Source organism: Canis aureus, chromosome 5, assembly GCF_053574225.1.
Source record: "Canis aureus isolate CA01 chromosome 5, VMU_Caureus_v.1.0, whole genome shotgun sequence".
Taxonomy (NCBI): domain Eukaryota; kingdom Metazoa; phylum Chordata; class Mammalia; order Carnivora; family Canidae; genus Canis; species Canis aureus.
Genome location: NC_135615.1, coordinates 35,042,334 through 35,061,761, shown reverse-complemented (window position 1 = coordinate 35,061,761; position 19,428 = coordinate 35,042,334). Strand labels below are relative to the sequence as shown.

Genomic DNA, 19,428 nt, shown 5'->3' with positions numbered 1-19,428 from the left:
TTTTTAATATTCCCCTGGCTATTTGGGGTCTTTTCTGATTCCACACAAATCTTAAGATGATTTGTTCCAACTCTCTGAAGAAAGTCCATGGTATTTTGATAGGGATTGCATTAAATGTGTAAACTGCCCCGGGTAAGCACTAACATTTTCACAATATTAATTCTTCCAATCCATGAGCATGGAATATTTTTCCATCTCTTTGTGTCTTCCTCAATGTCTTTCAGAAGTGTTCTGTAGTTTTTAGGGTACAATCCTTTATCTCTTTGATTAGGTTTATTCCTAGGTATCTTATACTTTTGGGTGCAATTTTAAATGGGATTGACTCCTTAATTTCACTTTCTTCAGTCTCACTGTTAGTGCATACAAATGCCACTGATTTCTGGGCATTGATTTTGTATCCTGCCACACTGCCGAATTGCTGTATGAGAGTTCTAGCAGTCTTGGGGTGGAGTCTTTTGGGTTTTCTATGTAGAGTATCATGTCATCTGTGAAGAGGGAAAGTTTGACTTCTTCTTTGCCAATTTGAATGCCTTTTATTTCTTTTTGTTGTCTGATTGCTGAGGCTAGGACTTCTAGTACTATGCTGAATAGCAGTAGTGAGAGTGGACATCCCTGTCTTGTTCTTGATCTTAGGGGAAAGGGTCCCAGTGTTTCCCCATTGAGAATGATATTTGCTGTGGGCTTTTTGTAGATGGCTTTTAAGATGCTGAGAAATGTTCCCTCTATCCTTATACTTTCAAGAGTTTTGATCAGGAATGGATGCTGTATTTTGTCAAATGCTTTCTCTGCATCTATTGAGAGGATCATAAGGTTCTTGTTTTTTCTCTTGCTAATATGATCAATCATATTGATTGCTTTACCAGTGTTGAACCAGAAGAATGGCCAGCTTTGAAGAACCTGTACCCTTCCCATCCCAGCCCCCAACCCCAGCCCAGTGTGAGATGCTCCCTCCGTGGGACCCATGTGGGGACACAGCTTGAAATGGAATACAAGGATTCTGAAATCTAACCTGAGCTCAGAGACACATAAAGGTCTCTCACGGTGTGAGCTTCTGCAGCCTTCTGAAGCCGGCAAGGTGTGCGATGTTATGTTAATGTGATCATAGCAATAGGAGTAACTTTAACTTTCCCATAAATTAAAATCACTGCTTTAATCTTTTTCCTATTTTAAATGTAGAAGCTAAATTTAGAATTTTTTTGCTAAAAAAAAAAAGAAATTTTTTGCTTGTAACATTTGTTTTGAATGAAAAAAAGCCAAATTTGTTTTATTTCACTTTGGATTTTGCAGCAGTCCAAATTAGGGTTACTGTTTATCTACCATAAGACTTACCAACTTGTCTCCCTCTTTGTGATTAGGGGACAAAGAAAATGTTTGATATCTTTATTTCTCCAAGTCCTAGTGCATTCCTGCTTTACATTATATGTTCAACACATGCTTCTTTGTTTCATTAATGTCCTAGGCAATCTATAAAAAGCACACAATCACACTTAGGAAGGTTTTGTCTGCCCCTCCACCCTCTTCTAGAGCTCGTTCTCAACACTGCAGCCCCAAAGGCTGGCTACCTTACAAGTATTTGGTATTTTGCTGGGTGATCATATATTTTCCACAAATATAGTCACTAGCTAGGGGCACTTGGTGGTTCAGTTAGTTTAGCATCCAACTCTTGATTTCAGCTCAGGCCATGATCTCAAGGGTCATGGGATCGTGCCCTGGGTTGGGTACCACACTCAGCAGGGAGTCTGCTTGGGATTCTCTCTCCCTCTCCCTCTGCCCCTTGCCTGGCTCGTGCTCGTACTCTCTCTCTCTCTCTCTAAAATAAATAAGTATATCTTTTTAAAAAAGTCACTAGCTATTAGAAATGACTCAATGATTTTCTTCTAAAAAAAAAAGCAAATACTTTGTGTCTTCAAATCTCTTTAAATATGAACAATATTGGGGAATGATAGTTAAATAAACAATCAATTTGTTGTAATTGAAAGATTCAATGCACTGCACAAGAATAGATCAGTTACATTCAAACGATTAGCACCCATTATATGTTTTGTTAAATTTTCAACTTCATTCTCAGTTTGGAATATTAACTTTGCTGTCATCGTACATTCATATAAAAGCCAGTTTACAATGAAGAGCTTGAAATGGGCAACACACTTTCAGCAAAATACTAGAAGTACATTTAATGTTTTTCAAGGAGAAAAACAAAAAGTTGCTGACTTAAGTGAAAGGAGATACAACAGTTCTTCACTGATTTATAAGGAGGAAGAAAAAAATTCCAACCAGGAAAAGTTACTGGGAAAGTGATCATTCTAAGTGGAAGGACAGAAAGAGCATTTCCTATAAGCAAAGGTTAGTGGACGTCATCACCACCAAACTGCACTTAGGAGAAACGTTAAAGGGACTTCTTGAAGCTGAAAAGAGGACACTAATTAGTAACAAGAAGACACATGAAAGTATAAACCCATTAGTGAAGATAAATATACAGGAAAGGTGGTGGACTGTATAAAGCCAGTATATAGGTCAGAGGACAAAAGTCATAGATAGGGGTACACAAGATAAAAAGATGTAAAATGTGGCACTGAGAACATAAATGTGGGCGGGGGCAGTGAAAATGTACAGGTTTAGAATGTGCTGGAACATACGTTGTTATGAACTTAAAATAGACTGTTATAAAAATAAGCTGTTATATGTAAGTGTCATGGTAACCACCAAACAAACACCTCTAGTGGATCCACAAAATATGAAGAGAAAGAAATCTAAGTGTAACGGTAAAGAAAGTTGTCAAATTACAAAGGAAAAGAAGAAAAAAGGAACAGAGTGGCCCTACCATAACAGCCAGAAAACAATGACCAAAATGCCCATAAGTACCTACTTATTAATAATTACTTCCAATGTAGAAGGACTGAATTCTCTGAACAAAAGACACAGAGTGGGTCAACGGGGAAAAGCAAGATTAATATGCTGCCTATGAGAGACTCGTGGTTGTAAGGACACAAAGAGATGAAAGTGAAGGGACGCAGAAAGATATCCGGGACAAAAAGCTGGGGCAGCAACACTGGTAACAGACAACACACACTTCACAACAAAGACTGTAATAAACACAATGTGGGGAATCACATAATGATAAAGGGATCAGTCCACTGAGAAGGTATAACATTTGTAAATATTTATGTACCCGGCATAGGAGCACCTACATATATAAATCAAATATTAATAGCCCTAAAGGGAGAAATTAACAGCAATGCAATCATAGTAGAGAACTTTACCACCTTCCATCAATGGATAAATCATCCAGACGGAAAATCAGTAAGGAGACAGGAGCCTTGAACAACACATGAGACCAGATGGAGTTAATTTATGTAGAATGTGCCATCCTAAGCAACAGAGTGCACATTCTTCTCAAGGGGATTTGGAACGTTCTCCAGATCGCACATTAGGCCACAAAACAAGTCTCAGTAAGTCTGAGAAGACTGAAACCATATCAAGCATCGTTTCTGACCCACAGTGGCAACAAACCAGAAATCAATTTTAGAAGAAAACCAAAAAATTCACAAATACATGGAGATTAAACAACATGCTACGAAACAATCAGTGGGTAAAGAAAGAAAACAAAGAAATTTTTAAAAACATCTTTAGAGAAATGAAAACAGAAATACAACATATCAAAATGTACCATTTGCAGCATAAGTGGACCTAAGATGGAGGTACGTGGCAATAGAGACCTGCCTCTGGAAACAAGAAACATCTCCAAGAAATCACCTATCTTATGCCTCGAGGATCTAGGAAAGGAAGGAATGCAGCCCAAGTTAATAGAAGGAAGCAAGTAACAAAGATCAGAGCAACCAAATGAGAGAGACTGAAAAGACAACAGAAAAGATCAACAAAACCAAAAGTGGGTCCTTGGAAAAGAGCAAACTTGAGGTAGCCTCACCAAGAAAAAAGGAGAGTAGACTCAGGATCAGAAACGAAAGAGAAGTTACGACCAACACCACAGAAATGCAAGGGATTCCAAGAGGTCGGCACGAACTGTTAGATCTGTGCCAGCACACTGAACAAGCTGGAAGAAATGAAACATCCCAGGGATATAAAATCTTCCAACAACTATCAGGAGGAAACATAAAATCTGAACAGAATAATTACCAGTGAGGAGATTTAATCAGTAACTACAAACCTCCCTACAAACAGAAGGCTTTCCTAGTGAATTCTACCGAACAGTCCAAGAGTTAATACCTATCCTCCAACTCTTCCAACAAAGAAAAGGGAGTGAATCCAAGCTCATTTTAGGAAGCCAGCATTACCCTGATCCCAAAACCAGACAAGGACACCACAAAAATACAGGCTCATATTCTTGATAAATATAGATGCACACTTCAACAGAACCCTAGCAAACTGAATTCAACAGTGCATTTAAAGGATCACATGACATGATTGAGTGGGATTTATTCCAGGGACACGCGGATGGTCCAATATTGACAAATTAACAGGACACATCACGTTTACAAAACAAAGAATAAAAACCCTATGTCCATACATAGAGGAAAAACATTTGACGAAATTCAACATCTTTTTTTTTGATGAGAAACTCTCAATAAAGTGAATATAGAAGGAACATACTTCAGCATTATAAGTCCATAGATTACAAACCCACAGCTAATATTCTCTGAAACCAGGAGCAAGACAAGGATGCCCAGTCTCACCACTTTTATTCAAGACAGTATTGGAAGTCCCAGCCAGAGTAATTAGGCAAGAAAAAGACATTAAGGATATCCAAGTGGAAAGGAAAAAGTAAAACTGTCTCTATTTGAGGATTACATAATTTTATATACAGGAAACCCTAAAGATGCTGCCAAAACAGACCCACAAAAGACCCAAACTGTTAGAATTAATCAATGAATTCAGTAAAGCTGCAGACTGCAAAACCAATATACAAAAATTGATTGCATTTCTATACACTAACAGTAAACTATCAGAGAAATTAAGAAAATATTTATAGTTGCATTAAAAAGAATAAAATACCTACGAGTGATTTTAACCAAGGTGGTGAAAGATCTGTACACTGAAGATTATAAGACATTGATGAAAGAAACTGAGGAAGACAGGAATGAATGTGAAGACATTCCACGGTCATAGTTCCCAAGGAATCTACAGATTCAGTGCAATCCCCATCAAAATTCCTATGGCATTTTTCACAGAATTAGAACAAAGAATCCTAACAATTGTACTGAACCACAAGACCCCCAAAAGCCAAAGAAGTCTTGAGTAAGAAGAGCAAGGCTAGGGGCACCCAGCTCCCTGATTTTGAACTACATCATAAAACTAAGGGAATGAAAGTGGTGTGGCTTTGGCAGTGAACAGAGAGATCAGTGGACCGGAGAGCCCAGAACTTGGCCCGTTCTCATCCGGTCAGCTAAGACGGCAAGGACACACATGGGCGTGGGAGTCCCTTCAATGCAAATAAACGGCCGTGAGAAAACTGGGCAGCCATATGCAGCCAACCCACTATCTCAGACCACACTTAAAAATGAACATGAAAAATGTGAACATGAGGCTTGAAACCATAAACTCCGAGAAGAAAGCAAAGATGCTAAGCTCCTCAACATTAATCTCAGGGATGATTTTTGGGTCTGAGACCAAAAGCACCAACCAACAAGTGGGAGCACATTAAACTAAAAGGCAGAGGAAACCATCAACACCATGAAAAGGCAAATTAGAGATGTCTGCATATCATCTCCCCAGTAAGGGGTTAATATAAAAAATACATAAAGAGGGTGCCTGGGGGGCTCGCTCAGTGGAGCGTCTGCCTTTGGCTCAGGTCATGATCTCAGGGTCCTGAGATCCAGCCCCACATCAGGCTCCCTGCTCAGCACAGAGTCTGCCTCTCCCACTGCCCCTCCTCGTCAGCTCGTGCTCTCTCACTTCCTCTCTGTCAAATAAATAAAATCTTTAAAAAAATTAAATATATTTTATTTTATATTCAACTCAATAGCAAAAGAAAATATTCAATAGCAAAAACACAACCTGATTTAAAAAGGGACAGAGGAATTGAATAGACGTTCTTCCAAAGACGACATCCCGATGGCCAACAGACATGTGAAGAGATGCCGGCATCACTCATCATCACAGAGATTAAATCAGAATCAGAGATATCACCTCACACGTGTCAGGACGGCCGGCGTCTACAGGATGGGAAACCACAGGTGTCGGCGAGGACGCGGAGACGGGAGCCCCCGTGCACGGCTGACAGGAGCAAAGGCTGGTGCGGCCACCACGGGGAATAGTGTGGAGGGACCTCGGGAGGTTGGAACTAAGCTGCCCTACGACCCCGCAGTTCTGCTTCTGGAGATTTATGTGAAGCAAACAGAAACACTAACCTAAAAGATACCTGCCCTGTGTCCGCTGCAGCACTATTCACAGCAGCTGGGACACGGACGCAGCCCACATGTCCATCCATGGATACGGATGGATAGAGACGACGCGCGGTGCGTGCGTCCCCTGAGTATCCGCCACCTAAGGACTGCAGTGTTGGCACGTGTGAGAGATGGTCGACGTGAAGGCATCACGCAGAGCCAAAGAGGAAACCAGGACGCAGGACCTCACTTATTTGTAGCCTCCGGAAAGCCAGCTTGCAGACACAGAGACCAGCCTGGGGCGTCGGCGGGGGAGGCACGAACCTCCAGGTTTAAGTCGCAAGATGTCACGCAGTCCGCGGAGGAGCAGCCATGCAACCGCGCCAGCTCCAAGGCTGCCCCCGGCCGGAGGGGACGCTCACGACTCTGGCACCTGAGTAAAGCCTACCTCGACAGAGCACAACGCGAGGACCAGCTCTTGCCGACTGCGGGGAACGCTAGGTAATAGTAACGCTCTACTGTCCACTTGAAAGGTGGGAATCGGACACGACGTCCCATCAGCTCATGGCGAGCTTACCTGGGTCCGACCTGCGAACACGGCTACGGAGACTCCGCGGTGGCGCGAGCCTGCAGGACAAGGAGGCAGATGCAGGCACCAGGTACGCGGCCCAGGGCCAGGACGCGGGCACACGGCGGCCGCAGCCCGAGAACGCGCCCCGTGCACGGCGCACAGCACAGAAGCAGCGACACGGGCTTCCCAGTGCTCTGTGAGCTCCCGCGGCTGGTGCTGGGGGTACCTGGAGCCAAGGCAAGTCCCCGACCGCAGAGAAAGCCCGGGGGCGGCGGAGACAGACACAGACACCGTGGTGATGGCGCAGCGGCCAAGGACAGGGAACCCGCAGGCGGCCTCCAGGGCGGGGGAAGCAGGGACTCGAGGCCAGGAAAGTGGTTCCTCAGCAGGACTGACGGTTACTGAAGGTGGCGGGATGCCTGGGGCTCGGGGTGCAAGGTCGCTGTCCTGGTGCGTGGCGGCCAGAAGGCCGTCCCCGGGGCTGCGACAACCTCCGCCTGCCACGCGGCTTCCCTCAGCCGTCCCAGACTTGCCCGGCTGCGAGTGTGCCGACCCGGATCTGGGGGAAGCTACGCTTGACAGCTGAGGGGACCCGTGCAGCCGACAACGGGCTGCTCGGTCCGCTGGAGCGAGACACGTGGTGTGGGGAGGGTTCCCACCTGTGCGTCTTCTCCGCGACACCCAATGGTTCGAGGTTCATGTACTTAGAGTCTGTACATGTAGAGCAGCTCCCACAGTCCTCCTCCCTCGCAGCGGCCAGCACCGTCCCTCACGCCCCGGTGACCCACTGTCGCCAGTGGGGAAGCCACCGCTTCTGGCCTCTCACGGTGAATGCCGAGACGGCCCACAGCATGTGCCTAGCGCAGCGGAGCAGACGCAGAGACGGAGCGCGGGGCTGGTGGTGCCTGGGCACACGCATGACCACGTGTCCAGAGGCCTTCGGTGTGCCCCCCACAGCTCTGCTCGTCGTCACCCCGCAGAAGGGCACGTCCTCGCTCCTCAGGGGACGGCGGCTGACGCAGGCCCTCAGCCGGGGATCAGGGCTCGTCTTCGGTCTCCTGCCTTGAAGGCAGGGAGCCGGGCTGCGGTCTGTGCCCCCCGCGCCCCGCCGAGCGTTGTGGGCGGACAGGTGAGTGTGCACGCGGGCAGGCACTAGAGCTCCCGCAGGCGGCAGGTGAGCCCCACCGAACAGTCTGCGGAGGAGCAGCCATGCAACCGCGCCAGCTCTAAGGCTGCCCCCGGCCGGAGGGGACGCTCACGACTCTGGCACCTGAGTAAAGCCTACCTCGACAGAGCACAATGCGAGGACCAGCTCTTGCCTCACGCAGCCGAAGTGCTCTGTACCCACTTAGAATCACCCAAAGATGGGGCGCCCGGGGGGCTGTCGGGGAGGCATCTGCCTTCAGCTCAGGTCGTGGTCCAGGGCCTGGGATGCAGCCCCGTGTTGGGCTCCTGCTCTGAGGGATGCCTGCCTCCCCCTCTGCCCCTCCCTCCACTCATGCACGCTTTCCCTCCCTCAGATGCTCGTTTCCTTGCTGACCCCCCATTTGTTACGGGTTAGCAGCACACCGGTGTCTAAGGAGGCCTCTGCTTCTTCTCAGGACTCAGTTCCCACCACAGTGATGTTTTTCCCCACAAGGAAACCAAACAAACAAAATCTTTCTTTAAAATTACCCCAAAATGTCCTAGAATGATGAAGCCATGAGATGTATGCTCCTGAACCTCAAGCCCATCTCCGTGCGGGGTGCAGGGGTCATGACTGAGTCTGTGGCTGGTACCCCCGGGGCCCCATCCCCCTAAGGCCGGGCCCCGCATCCCTGGGTGTGCCACCAGCTTCCTGACCCCGACCGCCACCGCAGAAGCGTCTTTCCTGCTGCCGGGCCAGCGTGCCACTGACATGGAAACAAACCTGAAATGCACACAAAGCTCATCTAATGTCACACGTGCAGGCACAACAGAAGCCGCTTCGGTCTTTGACTTACTGGCTGGATTCTCTGCAAACCACTCGACCATGTGCTTCCTCCCGGGCCCAGCGAGCTACCCCCACAGTTCACACATGGCAGCGATCACACGGAATCAAGCACCAGAGACAAGCCTGTGCCTCCCACCTCTTCCCAGGATCACTTTGGAGAGAGACGGTCTTTCCCGAGGGATCCATGTCCACGAGTTCAGACGCCATTTCTTGACCCATCCTCCCGGAAGGCACGACTTTCAAGACTTAGACTCGCCCACTGGTTTCCTGCCCCACCTCCGATTTCCTCAGGGAGCACTAACAAGGAACAACTTCTCATGTTCACACCAAGCACCTCCCCTAAAACATCTCCTCTTGGGCCATTTTTGTGTCTGCACCAGACACATAAATCCGTGGGAGGCAGCGAGCCCGCACAGTAGTGGCCGCCGTGGAAGGTGAAGGAAGTGCAGAGAATTACCATAGGTGAGGATGTACAGGGGCTTCCCGTTGGTGTCCATCGTGGTCAAGCACGGGGCCTTCGGGGAGATGGTCCCCCACCGCTGCAACGCGGCCTCCAACGACGGTGGCCAGTTGGTAACCACGCCCAGCTGCTCCCCGCGCATGGCCAACATCTGCGCCCCCTCTGGCTTCGGCTGGTTCGGATCTGGTTGTTGCACTAAATACACATGGACACAAAGTTTAAAAAAAAACCACATCCATGTTAGCACACTTTTTAATTCTTTTTACAGAAAGTAAGACTCTTACACAAGTTTACTAGTGGACAGAAATTGTGCACCTGCGCTTTCCTAGAACCAGAGCCAGGACCTACATGGTGGCCTCATCACTTGCACTTTACAAGACAACATCGGGGCAGGGTTTGTCAACTGACAAATGCATCACGTATTTCAACGTGCCTAGAGTCTGGGGCAGCAACATCTCTGCTTAGAATACTGATTGGGGCCCCTGGGCGCCTCAGCGGTGGAGCAGCTGCCTTCAGCTCAGGGTGTGACCCGGGCGTCCTGGGATCGAGTCCCACATTGGGCTCCCTGCAGGGAGCCTGCTTCTCCCTCTGCCTGTGTCTCTCTGCCTCTGTGTCTCTCATGAATAAACAAAATCTTAAAAAATAAAATAAAATACCAGTTATCAATACACGCGAGTGATTCTGGACTCCAGAGCTCACATCCTGCTAATCAGGTTGCCTGTGCCCACGGACACATCAATTTGAATTTGCAGCAAGTACCACGAACAACCAGCAAGAGCACATTCTCGTGTAAAACAATACATGCCCCAGGACGCAGTACAAAATCTTCCCAACTCGAGTTGGAAAGACCGCTGCTCACGTCTGGAAAAGGTTCCTCTCCCTCACAGTTTGTGAGTGACGCTCTCCTCTGTGGGCCAGGGAGCCAGCCAGTCTTACTTGTACAAACAAGAGAATAAAGGGCTTGGGTGTGACGTGAGCAGCAGGATCCTGTTCTGACTCGGTTCACACGCAGGGGCTCCTGCGTCTGTCCAGAGGGGCAGGACGGGAGCCAGCCACACTCACTCTGCGCCCCTCGGAGCATGCAGGTCGCCCTGAGCACGGTTTCCTGGGCTTCCCTGTACTTCTGCCCCCGGGATGGAGGCCCCACACGCCTGCTCTGGTATCTACATGGCCGGCCAGCACACAGCCCATCCGCAGCGGCCCTGGAGGGCAGGACCCACGGTCTCCGGGTAGGTTCCCGTCTTCAGGGGATGCCAAGATTGCTGCCCTGACGGGTGACCTGGCCTATCGGGCCCGCCACGACGGTGTGTGGTATCACGTGGACCCGGGAATAATGGGGCGGCAAAGGGCCCGGTCACCTTCCAGCAGTTCTTCAAAGTCATCCACAAAGAACTCCCTCAACGGCGGCCGCTTCGGTCGCTTGAGGGTGTTGACAAGCTGCTGAATTTTTGCTGACACGCGGCTACTCACTGGCACCCCTGGAAAAGAAGCATGGACACATGAGCCGCCACACCTCACCTGCTAAACACGCGTGCGCAGCCCCACATCGAGGGGCCTCCAAGCGCCACCCAGGAGCCCCAGGCAGGGGCTCATCCGGGTGGTCACCACGGCGGCGGGGGGAGGCTGACCTCAGGCTGGGCCCGCCCGACTTGGCCCTCCTCACTCACCGACCCCGTCCCTGCTCTGATGGGTCACCGAGCCCACATGGCAGGGAGGCCTCCCCGAGTCTGTCTCCCCATCGGGGCCAGGGCAGGCTGCCGACACATCAGGTTCAGGGGGACGCTGGGGGTCCCTGCAGGCCCGTCCCGTCCTCTCACGGTACAGATGCCCCCACCCCGTGACTCTGTCCCACCCCCGAGTCCACAGGCAAGGCAGCCAGGAGAGCAATTTAAAAGCTCTAAATTCAACATTCTGCGTCACACAGATCACCGGCACGTGGCACACGTTCACACGTAAGATGAAATTCCACTTCGTAATGTACTTCATACTCATAACAACGAATGATCATCTTGAAAATTGAGTATGTGACATGGTTGTTGAAAAGAAACTGAGAGGTCTGACATTTTTAAACCACCCAAACTAACGAGTCCCCGGAGCACCAGGGAGCCAACGTCCTCGGGGGACAGTGTGGCTCTCTAGGGATGTCGCTCCGCGGAGAGGCGCTCCGACACCTGCTCCCGGCCATGCCGGCTCTGGAGGCTGCAGCGGGCAGGGCCCTTCGGGGGCCGCCGCCTCCGCTGACAGGTCAGAGCAACAGACTCTGCTTTGGGCCCAATGTAACGGAGCTCAAGGATGCTTTTCTATCAAAAAAAACCATTTTCATAGGTGGCCTCTGAAGGCTCTACGGGCACTCTGAGATCGGGATGTCGATTATTTTCTTGTGATCACACAGCCCCAGAGCTGTCAGCGTCTGTGCCCCACTTTCTGCAGCGAACCCCAGTAGAGGGACGGAGGCGGTCTCCGGAGGCCGCTGGCCCTCGGCTCTGCCTGGAGCGTGAACAGGGCGGGGACCACACGGGATTTCACCGGGGGTCAGAGCTCAGACGACAAGGCCGCTAAATGGTGACGAGGAGGGGCAGCGACCAGCTGACGGGAGGGGAACTCGCAGGGAAGGTCCACGCAGCCGCACGAGCTTGGGGAAAGCAGGCACGCCGACCTGGCTCGGGGCTCTGACAGCGACGAGGGACACGTGCCCGGAGGGGTAGGGGGCCCACACCGAGGTTGCGTGGCTGCCTTCGAGAAAAACCGTGCCTCATGTCCCCTGCGTGGCCAGAGCGTTGAGCTGGGGCAGTGGGGGTCCCGGTCAGGTCGTGGCTCCCCAAGGGGCAGGCAGGGCGGCCCCACTGCTGCGTCATGGCCCCGGGTCATTCTTCCCATTTGGAGAACAAACCCTGTTCCCTCGGATCCAATGCTACCCCAACCACTGTGCTGCGTGGCCCTCCGGGCACCCCTGGTGCAGCTACCCGTGGTGCTAGTGCTTCACGCTCCTTTCCTCACTGACCCCACATTTGCTTAGGATTAGCAAGCACGCCGGCGTCTAAGGAGGCCTCTGATGCTTCTCAGGACTCAGTTCCCACCATGCTCATGTTTTTTCCCACAAGGAAACGCTTTTGGCCAATAACCTGAGTTTTGGACCCGGGGCCGCCTTTTGGGTAGCTGTGTAAAGGGGGTGACCGACCGGGTCCACCACGTGCCCAGGAGGGGCATCGACCCTGCACCAGGTAGGATCCAGGGATGGGGAGGGGAGGGGCGGGGGGGCAGAGTGAGCAGGGTCCAGGTTGGGGTTTAGGACGGGGAGAGACAAGAGAGGGGCGGGGTCCAGGTTGGGGTCCAGGGCAGGGCAGGGTGCAGGGCGGGGTCCAGGATGAGATGGGGCAGAGGTGGTGGGGTCCAGGACGGATGGGGTGGGGTCCAGGGCAGGGTGGGGTCCAGGGTGAGGTGGGGCAGAGGGGGTGGGGTCCAGGACAGACTGGGGCAGGGTCCAGGACGGGGCAGTCTGGGGCGGGCCAGAGTGGGGTGGGGTGCAGGGTCCAGGGCGGGGTCGCAGGCGCCGTGTGGTACTGGCTGGGCACCTACCGTCGCCGGTCTCCATGAGCTCCGCGTTGCCATACTTGGGCGCCGTGCGCGAGGTCGTGGAGCCCTGCGGCCGCTCCACCTGGATTGGGTGCTCTGAGGTGTAGGTGGTCACGTCAGGAGGTGCGGAGTGATTCTCTGTAAAGAAGCAAATCAGTGTCCTGAACATCATGATGGTTACTCTGCCAGCTCCATGGGCGCCGCAGCCTCTGGACGGAAGCACGTCCTGCCGTCCCGCCGCGTCGGGGAATTGCCGCAGCAGGTCTCTGAACCGGGTTTTCAGAGATGCGGTGAGTTACGTGCTCGTTCGTCAGACTGATTTCCCATCTGTCCTAACAGAGGTGGCGGGGCCGATTGTGGGGCCTGCACGCCAGCTGTGAGCACTTCTGCAGGTCAGGGGGTCGCATCCCAGCTGTGCCCACCACCCCCAGGTCGGGGGGTCGCATCTCACCTGTGCTCACCACCTCCAGGTCGGGGGGGTGGGTCACGTCCCACTGGACGTGGCCCCTCCAGGTCATGGGGGCATCTTGGCCTTTCCACACCCCCAACACCACGGATCCCCTAATGAGATGCAGGAAGGGCACTAAGCGGCCGTGATGGGGGTGGGCACCCGGGAACATCAGCGCGTGACCGAGTCCTCACTGACAAATGTGTTTACGACTCAACCGTACAGGCGCCGCGTCACACACCGAGACGGTGGCCCTTCCCTCCGCGCCATGACCATCCCTCACGCGGGGAGACGGCTCTTGTCTTTAACTGAGGAGTTTGTCAAGCCAGACGACCAAGGTGGTTTTGTGCCCTAAGCTGCGACCCTGGACGTCCTACCACTAACTGGTTTCCTGATGATCGGGCTGCTGCCCGTGAGGTTCGTGGCCGCAGGCCATGCAAGTGTGTGAGCAGACAGGGGCCCCAGCGGCCTCCCCCGAAGGCCTCCTCCCCCGAGGGCCTCCCCGGAGGTGGCCCTGCCACGCATACCGGGTGTTTTCAACTCTGAAACCACTTCCAGAAGGCGCGAGAGGTCAAACGGGGAGGCCGATGACGTAAGCGCGCCTCCCGCAGCCTGAGGCAGCAGCAAGCCCAGCGTCGCCCCTCTGACCTCCGCCGGGAACCCACCGTCACGGACTCCAACCTCGCCATTCCACGGGTCCCCACAGAGGTCACCGGGGCGACCTGAACGTAAGTGGTGTCCTCCCAAGATGAGGACACAGATGCATAGAGGGACGGCGTCCCCCCACCAGGACGGTGGCCTCAGGATGCCTGCGTGCCCACCCGACCGTGGGGGACGGGGACGGTGAGGCCCGCAGTGTGAGCCCTGGCCGGGCGCCTGAGACAGCGGCTGGAGCACTCGTACCCCCTGGGAGGCTGGAGCACTCGTACCCCCTGGGAGGCGACTGCCTCCATCTTAGCTCAGATCTCAGCTCAGAGGGCAGCACGGGTGAGGGGGCCGGGGGATGGCGAGGGGGGCCGCTCCACCGGGGGACCGTGAGGTGTCCTGGACCTGCAACACCGTCTCCACTGCCTGTCAGCCCACGCGCTGTGCCGCCCAGGAAGCAGCGACCCGGGTCTCCTTCCCCAGCACGAGCCACACCCCGGCCCCCGACAGGGCAGCTGAAAGGGGGTTCACTGCCCCGGGGTTTGACTTGGGTCGACCGTGAGTTGTGCTGTGGCCGCATCATCGGCGGCGGCTGCCAGACCTTGTGCGGCGAGGCCGCAGGGCCACATCTGCCCCCAGGTTGGGGCAAGAACGACTCCGTGCGTCTGGTGGCAGAGCCGGAAACAGCGAGCGCTTGGTGGCTTCGAGGTGCCTTCCTAAGCCGCGTACCTGACGTCCCTTCTCAGAGTCGTGGCTCGGCTGGGAGGCAGGCCAGGCCACCCAGGTAACGGACGCTGCTGCGTCGCTTACTGATGGCAGGGAAGTGCGGACATCAGCAGCAGGTGCTCTCCCCAGCAAGAGCTCACTGGTCCTGTATCGGTCCCCGTCCTCTCAGACTGAAGGAAAACACGGCGGCCCCCTCCCGCCACCCACCGGGTCACCTCGGCCACACAACCCCGCGCTGCCCCGTGTCAGCAATGCTGCAGACGTCTGCTCCCGGCAGCTCTTGGCCGCTGCCGTCCAGCCACCTATGACGGGACGCCCAGGCTCCGTCTCGTCCTCGGACACCCCTCCAGGCGTTCTCACCAGCAACGCACTGGTTTGCATCCCACCTGGATGCGGCTTCCTCCACGACTGTCGCAGGCTGCGGCTGGTCCCCGGCTGAACATGGAAACCCCACTTCCTAACCCGACCCTGCAGCCGCGTCCGGCTCCGCAGGGCTGACTGGGGCACTGAGGTGATCCGACACCAGCGCCCGGCAAGGCGCAGCTGCGGAAGGACAGACACTTCCCCGGGTGAGCAGACACAAGATGAGGGAGGCGAGGGACACGTGACGACCCTGGTGAAAGGCCTCTGCCTCCGACGCTGGCTGATCAGCTGCGTTTCCCGTGGGCATGGGGATCCCCAGGTTTGGGGCAACGGAGCCCACGCAGAAGCCGGTTAACTATCCTTCAGGCCCCAAATAATGTCCAGAGAAGAGGAGGAAACATGGTTTTTGTCTGTGAAACCACGTGCTGGGGCCTCCTAAGGCAGTGCAGTGTGCTCACGGGCACGAGGGCTCCGCTCACAGGGACGGCCACACCCCGAGGTCACTGCCGTCACTGAGGACAGGCAGCAAGGAGAGGGCTCTGTGTGCCACATGCTCAGCTGGCCCGCGTGCCCAGCCACTCCGGCTCGGGGCCTCCCACGTGGGCTGCGAGCAGGTTCCTTGGAGAGTCCTGGACACGAGTCGGACATGACCCTGACGGAAGGCCCCGGCCTCGAAGGGATCCGTGCATCAGCTCGGTGCTGGGGATGCAGCCTGACCACTCGGGGCTCGGGGCCATCCTCCACACAAGCTGACGAGGGGTGGGGACCCCCAAGTGCGCCCGCTGTCCCAGCCTGGGAGCCAGGGGAGATCGTGCTTGCCGCTCCCTCTAGGCCAACCATCCGCACGCAGGACCTCGAGCGCCTGGCGGTTCTGCACAGCCACGCCCCGGGTCGAGGCGGCCCAGGAGGGTGCCAGGTGCTCTGACCTCTGGCTGTGCGCCTCCTACCCCGACGCCGTAGAGTCCCCTGGACACAGGACAGCCAGTCTCAGGGAGGACGTGCTAACATCACAACAGGAAGCTTCAACTGCCAATAACCGCCTCTTGATCGTCACGCCGATGGGATCACATTCCTGATGACAGCTCCAACCATCCTGCAGCCGCCGCAGATCGCTGACTCGCCGGGCAGGAGGCAGACGCTGTGGCCCTTACCGTTGATGCAGCGTAGGGCTGTGCTCTCTTGGGTTATGGGCCGGCCATGGAGCAGAGACCAGAAGAGGACGACCCGCCACAGCAGGTGCCCCTGCAGCCACAGGTCTGCCCCGTCCCGTTGACCACCAACGCCTGGGCTCCCAGCGGCCTTGGGCTCCCAGCGGCCTCAGTCTCCCTGCTGTAGAGCAAGGGACCCGGCGCTCTGGCCCCCGGAGGATGTCCTTACCATCAGGCCCGCAGCCAGACCTTTGGGTTTCCTTGCACCTGTTTTCCCCGGATGTGGAGACTGTACCAGGAGCTCTGAGAACGAACCTGTGACACTCCTGGCTGGAAAGGTGTAAACGACTCAGTTACAACTTTCTGACTTGAATGCACATAAGTGCTGCTAACGGCAGTGAACAGGTGCACGTCTCCAGTGCGCACGGGCATGTGAGCGCACAGCCGGCCCGTGCTCCTGCGGCAGGAGGCGCTCCACGGAGGACAGGCTCAGACGCTTCTCAGTCCAAAAATCACTCCTTTGATTCTAAGAATAAAAACCAATGAAGTTTTGAGAGCTGAAAATCCCAAGAACATTTCTGAGAAGACACGGAAGTCGACCTGTGTCCTAATGGCACCGAAGGAGCAACGGGGCTCACCCGGAATGGCATTAGGGAAGGATGGGAGGGGTAAGGCCGGGCGGGCGCCGGGGCGCAATCACCAGAGGCGGCGGTCTTGCGGCACGCGGGCGTGGACACATGGGAGCCTCGATGCTCCTGCGGGACAGCCTCTCTGACAGGCTGGCCTGGGCGCCGGCATGCAGGTCGGGAGGGCTCTGGGGGGCCGTGAAGGATTCGAGGGCGGGAATCGCAGATCCACGTGTTCGTGAAGAGCAGGTGGCCGTGAAAATCGTGCGAGTGCATCAAGTCAGCAACACGTGGGGAGATGGAGCAGGTCAGGGGCCCCCAGCAGACAGGCGGGAGGGGAGGCCTGAGCCCTCGGGGACACCCGAGCTGGGGGGGCCTCCCAGGGCCCAGCCCCGCGGGGAAGGACGAGCACGGCCCCCAGGAACATGGGTGGTCAGAGCAGGCCCCCAGCAGATGGACCGAAGGGCAGTGCCGCGTTCGTGCTCCCGAGGATCTGCAGCCATCAGCTGTGTTTACGCTCACCCGCCTCCCAGCAGAGACAAGGAGACCCGACAGCATCAGCTGGTGGGCATGGTGACACCGCACACCGCGGTCCCTCACGAGTCCTAAATCTCTCTGCAAACAGCAGTTACCCTACGACCTCTGCATCCCCCATGGACTGACGGCATCCCAGACACACTGTCAGCGGAGGGGGACCCGGGCCTCACCCAGGGCCTCAGCCTCACCTGGGGACCCTGACCTGGCCTGGGGACCCTGACCTGACCCGGGGACCCTAACCTGGTCCAGGGACCCTGACACCTGACCCAGGGACCCTGACACCTGACCCGGGGATGCAGACCTCACCTGGGGACCCTGACCTGACCCGGGCACCCAGCCCTGACCTGGAAACCCAGACACCTGATCCTGGACCCTGAACTGACCCGGGGACCCTGACAACTGACCTGGGGACCCTGACCTGACCTGGGCACCCAGCCCTGACCGGAGACCCAGACACCTGACCCGGGGATCCTGACCTGACCTGACCCGGGCACCCAGACCTGACCCGAGGACCCCTGACCCGGAACTGACCTGGGGACCCAGACACCTGACCCGGGGACCCTAACCTGACCCAGGACCCAGATACCTGATCCAGGGATGCAGACCTGACCCGGGGATGTAGACCTGACCCAGGGACCCAGACCCGGGGACCCTGATCTGACCTGGGGACCCTGATCTGACCCAGGGACCCTGATACCTGACCCAGGGATGCAGACCTCACCTGGGGACCCTGACCTGACCCGGGGACCCAAACACTTGATCCGGGGACCCGGACATGACCCAGGGACCCGGACACCTGATCTGGGGGACCCTGACCGACCCGGGGACCTGGACACCCGACCCAGGGACCCAGATCTCACGTGGGGACCGGACCTGACCCGGGGACAGACCTGACCTGGGGCCTCACCCGGGGACCCAGGGCTGGAAAGCGAGACGGAGGCTCCAGCATCAGTCTATCCGCTGGATGCACAGGTGGAGTGTAAGCCCACGACCTGGGTTCATGCTCAGCCCCCTGCCTGGGAGGCGTCCGCCCAGAGCTCCACTTCCGGGTGGCAACCGACGTCTTTTCCTGCCGTGCTTTCCGCAAACGAGCCTCGAGTCTAGAGCCGTCCGCTGGCTTCCTACTGGGGTGATGCCAACACAGAGCGCCGGAGTCTAATAACCCTCTTTTCCACATGCCTCCAGCACGTTACACGCACAAGGTTCTGCATGAACACATCCCAGGAACGATCTGGACATGTTCGAGAACATTCTGGTTCTTGCTGGAACAAGGGCCTGCAGTGAAGGGATGGTGTCCTGCCTGACGTGTGGGGGCGACGGCCTGTGGGGCTCGACTGGTGACACCTCAGGACGGGAGGGGTCGGGGGCCTCGTGTCCAAGGGCCGCATACCCTGCGAGAACGGTGAGCTGGGCCTAAGGAAGGTGTTGCCCGAAGGGCCCGCCCCAAACGCGGAGCTGGCCTGAACACGGGGTGTGCGTGAGCCCCACGGAGGGCGTCCCCTGGAAACCCATAGCAACGGGGCTTTTGCGCCGCGGACCGTCCGACAGCCGCGCTGCTGCGGCCGATTCTCCTTGGCCTCAGCGGTCTACGACCCCGGGCTTCCCCCTGCCACCGCGCGGAGCAGCGCCATCCCTGGCCCTGGCGGTACCTCGGCCTGAGCGGTCAGGCGGGGGGGTGGCTCTGGGCGCCGCCACGTGCACCCTCCCACGCTCATGCGCTCCCCATGCTCCCTCCCACACGCTCACACACTCCCTCCCACACATGCTCCATGCACCCCCTCATGCGCTCCCTCCCACACTCACGTGCCCCACGTGCACCCTCCCACACACGCTCCCTCCCAGACGCTGCACACACTCCCTCACACGCGCTCCCCATGCTTCCTCACACATGCTCCACGCGCTCCCTCCCACACTGCACATGCTCCCTCACAAGCTCACACACGCTCCCTCACAAGCTCCCACATGCTCCCACACATGCTCACATGCTCCCTCACACATTCACATGCTCATACACAATC

At 55.4% G+C, this 19,428-nt stretch overlaps 1 protein-coding gene across 5 annotated transcripts in view; it reads right to left on the bottom strand.

The window, feature by feature from the left end:
- DIP2C (disco interacting protein 2 homolog C) overlaps positions 1–19,428 on the bottom strand; it is a 252,589-nt gene that overhangs the window by 102,063 nt on the left and 131,098 nt on the right. For all 5 annotated transcript variants that reach the window (XR_013379581.1, XM_077897377.1, XM_077897374.1 and 2 more), the window contains 3 exons: positions 12,921–13,055; positions 10,703–10,822; positions 9,342–9,539 (listed from right to left, as the gene is read on the bottom strand). Coding sequence is in view for 4 of the 5 variants with exons in the window: in XM_077897377.1 (XP_077753503.1) it covers positions 9,342–9,539; positions 10,703–10,822; positions 12,921–13,055 (453 nt within the window). In the remaining variant the exon portion in view is untranslated. The remainder of the gene's footprint in view (positions 1–9,341; positions 9,540–10,702; positions 10,823–12,920; positions 13,056–19,428) is intronic.